The 12,316-nt window shown below is 41.1% G+C and overlaps 1 protein-coding gene across 1 annotated transcript in view; it reads left to right on the top strand.

Annotated features, from left to right (window-relative positions):
- The first annotated feature begins 1,472 nt into the window (after positions 1–1,472).
- LOC122399378 (head-specific guanylate cyclase) overlaps positions 1,473–12,316 on the top strand; it is a 50,369-nt gene continuing 39,525 nt past the window's right edge. Inside the window, exon 1 of the mRNA XM_043400027.1 lies at positions 1,473–2,407. Coding sequence (XP_043255962.1) covers positions 2,171–2,407 — 237 coding nt within the window. The 5' untranslated portion in view covers positions 1,473–2,170. The remainder of the gene's footprint in view (positions 2,408–12,316) is intronic.

A 12,316-nucleotide genomic window follows, 5' to 3' on the forward strand; every position in this document is an offset into this window, starting at 1 on the left:
AATACGAGCTACGATCTGGCTGGCAAGTAGGGCAGAGTGGGTTTTTGTTTGCGGTTGGATTATGCTGATGCTCTCGAGCGTTCTGATTGATATATTTACGATAGATCTACGATTTTATGACATTCTCCAGCGTTAAGGTCCGAACTTTTCTCCGATACCTCGCGTTACTTTTTGTTTCAATCCCTTCGCGTTCTTTATTTTCAAATGAAGTTTTCAACGAAGACATCCTGGTTGTGTAAGTGCCCAATTAATTTGGCAAGAATCTTAAGCGTCCAACAATGGGAGAACTCCTCTAACTACTCGAGAATCCAACAAGATGTATTAAGAGCTTGCACCATCCTAATAGGACCAAAACGAATAGCCTTACAAAGTTTTTGCAAGGATTGTATGCACCGGGTTGAAATGATATTTTAATTTGGTAAATTTCTATATTTATATAGCCTGTAGCTTCTTCAAATCAAAAGTTGACGAATCAAAAAGTTCTTTGGGATGGTGAAACTCCATAACCAACTGCAAATATCACTTCGGAAGTCTTAATAATCTACAGCAACGCGTTTGTGTCGTGAATATTGCCGGATGAACAGGGCGGAATCTGGCGAGCAAGTAGGGCAGACAGGGTTTTCGTTTGCGGTTGAAAGAGCTACGACTTAAGGGATTACATATGAGTCGAATGACGTAATCTAAGAGCAACTTGAGAGGTAGATCAAACGAGAACCGCACATCAATATGAAATGAGTTTCCTTTTACTCGAAAGGAACACTCTTCCATTACGATTGTGCGAAAGAGGAAAGAAACAAACTAATTAATAATGGAGATACGATGTCAAAGTTATGTAGACACGAATAAACGGACTCTGACACAAAGGTTGGTTTCCCCCTTGTGGTCCAGGCGTACCAAAGAAGAAATATGTCATAGTTCTTAGATCTACAAACAAGTATACAACGTTCCATGAAACTCGGTGTTTGGCGGTTGACGATGTACCCTTTCGAGACCAAGCGTGACACATTAACCGATGACAATTATCACCTGAGACGTCCGACTGATTCGCCCTAAATGTTAGGAGAGGAACAGGGCCGGGGATGATCGCGAAATACACGGCGCGCAGCGCGACCGAATCTGACGGGCAAGTAGGGCAGAGCGGGTTTTCGTTTGCGGTTGAAAGAGCTTCGAGTTAAGAGAAAAAGCCGGTCTCTCTCTCTCGGGGGTTGGAGGGTAGGTCGAGAGGGGCTGAAAATTCGCGCAGGCGTTTCCAGCACCGTCCATCGTGGCGCCTCGACGGTTCCCCGTTACACCCCGCGGCCCGAGCGCCTATCAGCGATTCCCACCCCTAACCCCGTGCACCCTTCGTCGACGAAACGTCGACTCGGCGCTGCTCGCTGCGCCTCGGTCAATCCGCGACTAGTATGGCGCTACGCGCTCCGACACGGCATCGTACGTAGCGTTGCTCGTCGTTCGATTGCGGATCGTGCACTTTGACCGATCCTGCACGACAATATCGGAAACGCGCGCGAACGATCGCCGTTCACCGAGTACCTGGCGTACCGATTGATCGGCGAACGACAGCGACGGCAGTCGACGTTTCGCGCGGCTAAAAAGTAAACGAACGAAAGCGAGAGGGAAACCCCGCGGGGGTGGTTGTTTTTGAAGTGCAGCTTCGCCAGACAGAGAGAGTGACCAACCGACGGGGACGGGACGAGCGCGAGTCAGGGGCCAAGCGTTTAACCGCGTACACCCCGAGGAGGATCGACGAGGACGCCGGGTGGTAAGCGCTGATTGCATTGCGGTGGCACGAACAGCGATAAGCGCGCGCCAGTAATAAGTGAAATGATAGCGTCGTTAGCCGTGGCCCGGAGCACGAGGGCTGATGGTAGCCGCGGCAGGTGTCCGGTCCGGCGCGTGCTGTGAGGCAACGATGCAAGAGGATCGCCCGACACCGGGCAAAAACAGGACAGAGAGAAGCGAACGAACGCGCACACATCGCTAGATCCCCCAGCAGTAAACGGGCTGGGAAAAACAGAGAGGGACAGAGGAGCTCTCTGTGTCAACCGTACAGCTGATCGCTGATAAACATGAGACTGCCGTAAACGCGAGGCGCCGCGCCGTTCCTCGTTAGTGCTTTGGATCGCCGGTTCCCGCCAGCCTCTGACCTCTGAGAAACGCTGATAGCAAAATGGCATGTCCTTTTTCACGGGAACGCTTCAAAGCCGAATGCGACGAAGGAAGTGGCACCCAGGGCAACAGCCGGAGGATCGCCAGGTTCGGACGGGACGACGGCGGCAAGTTCAGGCAAGCGTCCTTCGACGTCACGTCGTTGATGATGCGAGAGGAGATCGAGGACCCCGAGGACACGCAGACGCTCAACCTGAAGCATCTCAGAGCTGCCGTTCTCGTGCTGACCAATCCATCGGTATGATGGACGTTTCTTTATTTACCGCGCTCTCTCCTCATACAGGATGCCCAAAAAAGTTGGGACGTATTACCGAGACCAAGTAGATGAAAAATACTTTATTGAAAGGATAAGCTTTCAAAAATATTTACAAAGTAAGTTTGGTCCCAACCTTTCTGGACGCTCCATGAAACTTAACGAAATTCAAATAAATTCTTTTTCAACCGTCAAGCCCTTTAAGAATACTCGATCCATTTGAGCGTTCGATAATCAAAGTACAGAAACTTTCGTTAAGATTCCAGTCCTACTTCCGAGGTATAATAATGAAATTAGCATAAATCAGAATGAACAGAGACACCGTCGTCGCTGTCACCAGAACCAACGACTCGCACACGAGACTAGAATAGGGACACCTTGCGCGCCAGAAGTCGGGTGAAGCTCGCGATTGGTTCTATCGGCGCGAGAACAAGAACGCGACTCTGGAAACTCGAAATACGCTGGAACAGAGGCGAAGTTTCGAGTTAGGGAACAAGGACGAAAATTTATGCGACTTCCCTGTCCCGAGTTCGTCATATTTCTTAAAATTTTTCATGCGACTCTACGATTCAATTTTCCCTAGCTTTCTTCGTCGACTAGGCGCGATTGTTGCCTGAAGGATACGGCTGTAAAGAGCAAAAGCTATATAAATGATGAGGTCGCTGTTCGTCTCCGATACGTCCAGCCTCAGGGATCCTCTTAGAGCTCCTCGAGAATAAGAATCAAGAGATATCGCGTGTCGTCCCTTCGGATAGAACCCGTACTCGGAGTCCCTTCCTCGGTTATCGATCAACGTCTGATTAAACAAAATACCCTCTATTTATCGTGCACCGGAGTGTCACCGGGTTCGAAAATTGGGTAGAACCTCCGTTTTCTGAACTGATAGACAAAACACTACTGGACGAAAAAGATAACTTGCAAAAACAAGTCTATAATACGCCCAGTATACAGGATGTTCGGCCACCCCTGGAAACAATTTTAGTAAGAGATTCTAGAGGCTAAAATAAGACGAAAATCAAGGATACTAATTTCTTGATTGAGGCATCGTTAAAAAGTTATTAAAAAATTAAATTAAAAAATTTCAAATCATTCACAGAAAAATTATTTTCGGCTGCAGGGGTCAATTACAATCATGTTTAGTCAATACACATACCCCCGAAATCCTGCGCACATTCGAGGAAAAAATTCCTTACCGAATTGTCTGACCAAGCATTGATATGTTTCACTGAAATTTCATGCGTATCTTTACTACGTCATAACTCCTGAACGGATTGGACGATTTTAATGTTTCAAACGGCAAACAACGCGTATTTAGGCGAAGAATATGTAGAAATCGCAAAAATATTCGAAAAGTTGATCCTTGACCCCGCAAAATAAGAAAAACCCCATAAAAGTGGACCAAGTGAATAGCAGTGAAACTTTTTTCTGAAGTAGAGCTCATAGATACCTAAAAAAAAGTATATTATCTCAAATCAACAAATTAGTATCCCTGAGTTTCGTCTTATTTTGGCCTCTAGAATCTCCCATTAAAATTTTTCCCAGGGGTGTACAATTCAGAGTTGGAATAGCCTTTTTCCATCAATGACACATTTTTAGAACGTCGCGTGACTCTACGATGGTGACAATGTCAAACGTGAATGTGCATTTTGCATCCAAAGAGCCTATATGGCATTGCAAGAGGAATGGAATTGCTTTGAAAACCATGGCAGAGAGCCATGAGTCGTCATGCATGACATCACGTTCTATTGTAGTTACTATCTAATAAATTAAAGTACTGAAATATGCAGTATTATCTGCATTATTATTTAAAATTGTACGAAAAACATGCTTATGTAGCCCACTGAATTCTATATTAAAAATATTCATTAGCAACTCTCTCGGACTGTCAAGCATATCTACATACTTGGGATCGCAATCACTAATTAAGGAGTCACCTTATTTCACGTTTGAAGTAAAAATGAAACACGGATAGATTTTAACAAATGTTTGTTAATTATAATACGTATATAACTTTATGAATTATTATATTTCACCAATATTAGCAGATATTGGTGAAAGATAATCTACCAACATGAATATTAATATTATTCATACGAATGTTGTTTGTCATGCTGAATATTAATAGGGAAATGATAATGACCAACATAATCATAATTTGAACAATTAATATTCGAACGTTTCGAACCTAGTTTGGTAATTTTAACATCCATGTTTACCAATTGTTTCTATTCTAGAGTCTGCAGAGTGGATTAAATTTCTTGAATATTCTATTTCAAACCTAGTATGATTATATGAGGACGATATAACAAAGTTGCAGTTGAAATAACAAAACATTGGAGATAATAACGAACAGTGCGTGAATATTGAAAAATTCACGTACTAAAAATGTGATTATCGTTGACGTTCGGTTCTTACCGAGGGCAAACATGGAATAGAATTGACTCTTGGAAAGTTTCGTATTCATGGGATCATCTCGACGCGCAATACGACAAAATAACCACGATGCTTCGCGGTCGTTGTGGCCACGTCGTTATTAAACGCGATAAGATCGTCGGCCCACTTCCCATCAGAAACACGAACAACATTCCGCGTCTAATACAAATTAGAATTCTTCCCCGACGAGAGTCAGGTCGGAAACGCGTCGAGGGTTGTTTTTATTTTGTTCTTGCTCGCGAAAATACCATTCAAAAATTTAATTGAACGCACTACACGTTAACGCAACACGGTATCAATTAACGGTGTGCCACCGCTGTTGGTTCACTTAATTTGATTCGTTTATTTTATTCATTCGATGTGTTTATACGGGCACGAGCGCTTTGACAAAAAAGAAATGCGGTTGAGAGATCGTGGAAAGGAAGAAAAACAGTGCAAACATACGAGAGGAGAGAACGGGAATAGAAAAAGTTACAAATCACACATGCAAGTGAAAACCAAATGTTTAATTATCAGGGGAGAACCAGTAAAACAAGGGATCGAAACCACAGTGTATGACTTCAAAGAGCTAAACTCTAGAGGGAATACGAAAATGCATTTGCTGCAGAATATCGGGGAAGATAACCTGCTGATGGATTAGTTTATATACAAAGAGCAGGTCAGCCTTGATACGACGTTGCTCGAGAGTCAATAACCCTAGTTGCTACTGTATAGGACCATCATTATGGTAATAATCGGACGTAGGTCTATTCAGCTAGAAAACTAGTCGAAGAATTACGAGGGTCGGATAATAGAATGACTGAAAGAATAATATGGCATTCTAAAAATTCTCTATTTACAATATCATCAAGAATATCATGAATAAATAAGTTATAGATCAGGAGACACAAGTGGGTTGAAACACCTGAGAGCGCCCTAATCCTTTTGAAACAGCAATCATTAAATCTTACGATATGAGTTCTGTCAGCTATAAAACTAGATAACCAGGAGAAGAGGCAACCATGCATCCAAGTGCTTGAAGGTTCGATAAAGGAAAGGGATGATTCAAGGGGTCGAAATCTCTCTACTTGGAAACCGCTCTCAATACTGTTATGCACGAACCGCTGGTAAACTGGCAAGTTTGTCAGAACGAACCGCTCAGATATGAAGCCATTGTGCTCACTGATTACTAAACTTTTACATAAAGATGATAACTTGTTAGAACTTATGATGAGTCCACAAGATAAGGCCAGAGATTTATCGCCACCCTTAAGTATAGGGGAGACTTAACATATTTTCCAAGATACTGGAAACGCATCAGCCTTCACAGATTTTTAGACACGACAAAGCAAGGATATCAGAATAAAAGTTCGTGCATGGAAAGCAACGTAGTGCACCTCTCATGCATCTAATTAGGGAAATTAATTCGGTGAGAACCAAACAGGCGGTATGATATACAATACATATGTGACAGGGAACCTGTGCATTTATAATATAATTCGAATGAGAATACAGAATATTAACATTACTATTAATTGGTAAATCGAAAAAAGTTAATCTCGATCGATAAGGTTCGAATAATGAATTAAAATAGTCGACGAATTTAAAGTTTCTTTTCTTGGCGTGCTTTAAAACTGTGGAAGCTTTAGATGCACGCTAAATAAGAAAGGCGAAGGCGGAATAATAAGAATCGCAAGGTAATAACATGTCAAGAGCAGGAATGATATTTATAAAACTGCAGGTAGAACCAAATCAAATATACGACTTAAAAAGTTAGAGACCACGTTGCGTGGAGAAAAGTTGAGAAGATTGAAATACTCGCGGATCGTATCAAATTAAATGGGCGCTGAACTAGAATAAAGAAAAGAGTAATATAATGTGTCAGTGGTCCTAATAATGTTAGGATGTAACATTAAATATCCACATTGTTCGCATGTTTTGTGAATGCACGATTCAACTTAAATGTTGAGCGTGCCACGATTCTCGATTTTACGTGTCTCGTATTTACAAACGATATGTTTCTTGTTACAATGTACACGAAGAATGCAACATTTCATACGTTACATCTTAATGTGAAAAGAAATCTTTTCCCGCCACGTGGCGAAAAGTTCTTGACTCTTTTATGCGTTCGCGAGCTCACGGATGATCAATGGCTTCGCGCTCGACGTGTTTTACGATTTTGCGTGTTTCGCAGCCTGGATGCTTACAACGAGACCAATAGAAATTACAAAGAAGTCAGGTTTCCCTTTGTGAATATTTTAAAAAAAACGATATCAAACATTTCCTTCGCGCCTGCTGAATATCGTTAGATACGTTTCGATACTTTTCTGTATTTTTTTGAAAGACACGAAGGCTTTTGTTGTTTTCATTTTCCTTTTTTCGTTGAAAACTGTATGAACTTTCCCGTACGAGCTTTTGCTTGTGTAATTTAAAACGAATCCAGGGACTGCGGAATAGAAAGTACACAAAGGAAAAGTAAATATGGAAAGAAGAAAAGCAAATGATGACCCAAATGAAAACGTGTGGCGGCTATGTGTAATATAAATATTTGCTTGGTCTAATATCATCTGGCAACAATAGTGCCGCTATCTGCAGACAAACAAGTATTCGATACGATTTCTAGCCTCTGTTTTAAACTCGTACGAAGCTTGGTTTATTTGTTGACTATCAGGAACGTTACAATTGAACACTTAATCTAAAATGTGCCACGTTCAACGAAACTTGGTATACGCGATGGTTTATTTTTAAAATGATTCGTAAAACTATATTTTAACGGAAATTTTCCGTCTCGTTGACTTTTCGACTATATTTCAAACCCTGATCGCAATATAACCTTAGGATCCATTGTTTCCTGCGATCCACTTTGTAATTATAATGACGGCAATATTTGATTTTCAGATTTTGCACAAACTATGGAAAATGGAATCTAATCTTCTATGATTTGCTTTGATCGTTAGCCATACTGTTTTTAATCGGATGAGAAGACTCCGAAAACAATTTTTTTGAAAAATTCTTTTCCTCGCAATAATATTTTAACTTTATATTAAACTTCTGATGGTATGTTACGATCTGTCAGCACTTTTTATGCTCATAAATTCCTTTTTCAGGCTGTGCCACATTCTGTTGTTTGTTAGAGTAAACGGAGTTACTCTGTGAAACGAAGTCACATATATTTCCGAGAAAGTTATCATTTACTTTCGCGTTTCTGCTCCTCGTGCACTGTCTTCTCTTGAATCATTGCCAAGAAACTTGCGCAAAAGCATGATTCATCGTCGTTACAAAAATAAGTGAAAATAATCCTTGTACATTCTGATAAAACAAAGGTAGGACCATCCGTGTTCTCGTTTGACGGAAACAAATGTTTGCGACCATAATGAAAAGCGTTACAGTTACGCGAGACGCTTTTATTAGAGAATTTTATTTTTCGAAGTACTTTATAACCATTTAATTAACCAATATTAAAGTCGTAAGTACTGCGCCTATACATATTCATGAAGTTTATACTCCCGAAGTTGGCCGAAACGGGTTAAGAGGGTCATAAACTACGAACTTTTTTTAATCCTTTGCCTAGTTTAGGCGTGTAAAATATGCCAGCGAACGGATTCTTCGAAATTCGAAAAATTTGCAAAGTCAGGAGTCTTTGATAGAACGCTGCACGGGAAGAAAACGCAGTCCGATTGGCGTGCAAACCTAATTCGAAACCAATTAGCCAATCCTCTTATCCAAAGCTGCCTAAACTACAATAGGATGGCAAAATTTAAATCCTTCGGTAGGAATATTAATAAATTTAATGGAAGAAATTTTAATTCAATACCTCCTTTCGCTTCATAAAAAAAAATTCACAAATAACCAGAACCAGAAGTTTTTGACTCCGTTTCGCGTCTAAAAAAATACCGAGTCCGTTCATCATCTTCTATACGTTTCGGAATAAGTACGAAGCAAAGGAGACGTCGTCAAACTTTCGATGCAAAGTTTGTATACGAATTTATATAGAGAGTAATCCTCGCTAATGGTCGTACAGGATTGATCGAAAATTAATGGGCGTCACGTTGAAAGATTCGCCCTAAAACCGGCGGAGCTTTTAACGAGGACGTCGTTCAAACTCGAATAAAATCGCTGGCAAGAGCGAAAAAGGTATTGTCGTTCGAACTGCGTTTCGTTTCCTTTTCTCGCCTCGTCGTGAAACTCCCATTAGTTTTGCATCAATCCGTCGTGTCCGGGGTGTTATCGATTCCATGCGCGCGGAAATCTCGAATAATGTTGGAACATTTAACATTCGCCTGGCGATCCCCGGTGTTTCGGCTGTTCGTCTATTCGGGCAGGGAACAGTACGGGCTAACACGTAATATGAATTTCAAATTAGTAGCGACCCGTTTGCTAAAACTGTGCATATTGCCCGATACGTTTCAGCTACACCCGCTTAATTCGAATTTGATACCCGGAACTTACAACCCCACTATTTACATTTCCAGCGTCGCCACTTGTCGCGACGAAATGTTCCCAAACGAGCAGGATTCATATTCATACTTGCATTTTCCAACTTTGAACTTTGATATTCTTTGACCGTGTAATCTTATGCATTTAAATTATTTCACCACTATGCAAGCGAAAGGTGTTTATTGGTAGATACGCTCTTCCTATATTTGGTATGAATATATAAAAAAACTATTTTGTGTAACAAATTTCAAAATTGTCCCTTTCAGCTACTGGATAGCTATTAATATCTTTCTTGCAGCTAAGTTTGATCTAAAAACTTTATTCGTAGAGAGACTGCCTTCAACGACTAGGCGTGTCGGAAGCAAGGTCTGCTAAGCCGTACTGATGAGTCCCCCTAACGGATTCGAGACGAAACGACACAATTTTTTGCTTCGACTACCGAAAAACCTATACGTTACACGCAGAGTCGAGAACCATGATATATCATAAATTGCAAACTCTAATCGATCGAATGGGAGATCTTTCTTTAGCACCGAGGCTTCTAATTAATTTTAAAAAGTGAGTTTAAAGTCGCCCTTTATCGCTAGAAAGACCCTCGGCGGCTCTACGCTTTCTTCATTACAGAATAAAGGCTGCTAGTGGCTGATTCCGCTCTCAATCGATCGAACAAATTAATCCTGTTAATTAACAAAGTTAAAACACTACAATTAAAACAATAACCTTATCCGTGAATCCACTCAGCCACGAACTCAGTTTCGAGGAGAAACCAATAACGGCACCGTTATCCCGCATATTCCACTCGGAAGTGTAATCTACTTTCCCCGCCGAGCATTTTCTCCAAAGAACCACTTCAAAGAAGTCACTTCTACTCCGAGGAAACAAAATCCATCGTCGTTCGATGGTTAACAGTCGTTCACGAGTGTAACCTGTTGAACAGACGATATTCCATAGGCATAAACATAGATGGAATCGTGGCGATGTTGAGGAAAATTCTATGAATTCTTGGCTCTCGGTACAGGTAGCCCTTCGTTACCTCGTGGAACGAAGTGGTTCGACAACGCGTTGTTTAATCGAACGGATAATGCAGCTTTGATCTAACGCTGCGTTTTCAAAGGGTTGTGCGGTTACCACATCACCTCAATTTGAACAACCGCAGGTACAAATAACTGCGAATCCATGTATCGCGATTCCTGGGTGATCTTTTATTCCAGGATTTGCCAATACAAATAAATACTCGAACAATTATTTGGCCAGAGTTTGATAGAAAACGTTGAATAGAACGGTGAGTTTTCTCTCGGGGAAAGAGATGAGCAGAAAAATTCTTTCGGAAAATATTTTCATTTTGGTTGTACGATTCTAGTGCAATTTATTTCTCTCGAGGGCCGCAGAAAATGACGCGTACCGGTCGAGGCTGTTGTACACGGTCGTCCATTAGTCAATTGGTTCGTTTATGCTTCCGCGTCAAAGAGCCCGCCACGGGGAAAATGGTTCCTGGAGAACGAATGAAATATCGAAGCGGCGTCGCGCGCGATAAAACTCCGCGGTTCGAATGGAATTTTAATTTGCGATCGTAGATTCTGATCGTCGACACCTTTAACGTCGCGTCGGTGACACTTAAACGACGCGGAATAATATACCGTGCGGCCTTTTCTCGAATTAATCGCTCCAATTCCCGTAAATTAACAGAATTTTAAACGTTCATCGCACGAATTTAATTAAAAATTTCATAGATCGTTGGACGAAATTATATCCTAGCCAGTCGTACGTCCGTTAATTAATGAATCCTCAAAGTAAACAATAAGTGGGCAAACCTGCGGAACTACTAAATGTCTTCGCAAGAAACGACGCGTAAATCCTGTAAAACTTCGCCGGCAAACTTTACCAGGATTTAACCCAACAAAGAAAAGTGAAATTTGCTGGTTTTACGAGCACAAAAGTTATGACGTTTCCCAACAGGTGTGCCGGAACGAGTGGGCGCTTCGCAGAAAGATTTGTAATTAATTTATTTTTATATATTTTATTTAACAAGCTACTCAAAGAGGAGAAACCAGGTTGAACGCTTGCACAAAGTTACTCTTAAATTAATGAAATGACTTCGTTATATTTGGGCAAATGTTATCAGAAATGGTAAGCGTAAGATATTAATAATGTCACATTTGTGAACACTGAAATACCGTTTTTTCATGACCCACCAACCATAGATGTCCCGATATATTGTAACAATACACCTGGTTCTCTTTTTACACGGATGCATATCGTGTAACTTAAAAAACAAACGGAAAAGGTCTACGTAAAATAAAGGAAGGGCATAAAAACAGCGTGTGCGTTTTAGCACGTAGAACGTTTTTAAAAAACCGTGTAAAAATAAATGGAACCCGTTGAAAAAGGACTGTGTAAAATGTGACCCAAGCGTACTGTTTTCCATACTCTATTGATTCTATTATTTTCTCCAGAATTGTCGTGCAGTCAGAATACGTATAAAAGCAAACAAAAAATACAGAACAAAATTTGTTCGTGCGAAGCTGCGTCGAAATCGAGCTTCAATGTTTGTTAAGTTCGCGTACACTTAATTGACCGCAATCTGCTTAGTTTACCTAATCTGATTAGCCACTGTAATTTCTGTTTGTGTGCAGTAAACAATTCCAAGACCGTTAATACTGCGATAGAGTGTCTGTTGCCACGTTTGCAAAGCACTTGGTTATCCATTGGAACTTGGATCGACCAACATACTTATTATCAACTATTGAAAATACGTCCCTTCTGAACAAAACACGTTTGTGAAAGCTCTTGAGAGAAGCAATCCTCAGCCTTTTGAAGGTTCGTTATCGCGTCGAATTGCCTTTTTTGCAAGGCAGGAAATAAATGATAGTCGCGACGAGTGAAATCTGGCTATTATCGTGGTTGGATGAGCGCTATGACATCTTTTCAAGCTAAAAAATGGCACACGCTGGTGGCATAGCTTTGTGCTTCGTTGTAATTTTTCGACGAACGTCAGAAGGATACTGTCACCCCTGGCATCACGGTTAACGATACTTATTTCGTATC

This window comes from Colletes gigas, unplaced genomic scaffold, assembly GCF_013123115.1.
Source record: "Colletes gigas isolate AHSC1104 unplaced genomic scaffold, ASM1312311v1 Colletes_gigas_Sc00013, whole genome shotgun sequence".
Classification (NCBI taxonomy): domain Eukaryota; kingdom Metazoa; phylum Arthropoda; class Insecta; order Hymenoptera; family Colletidae; genus Colletes; species Colletes gigas.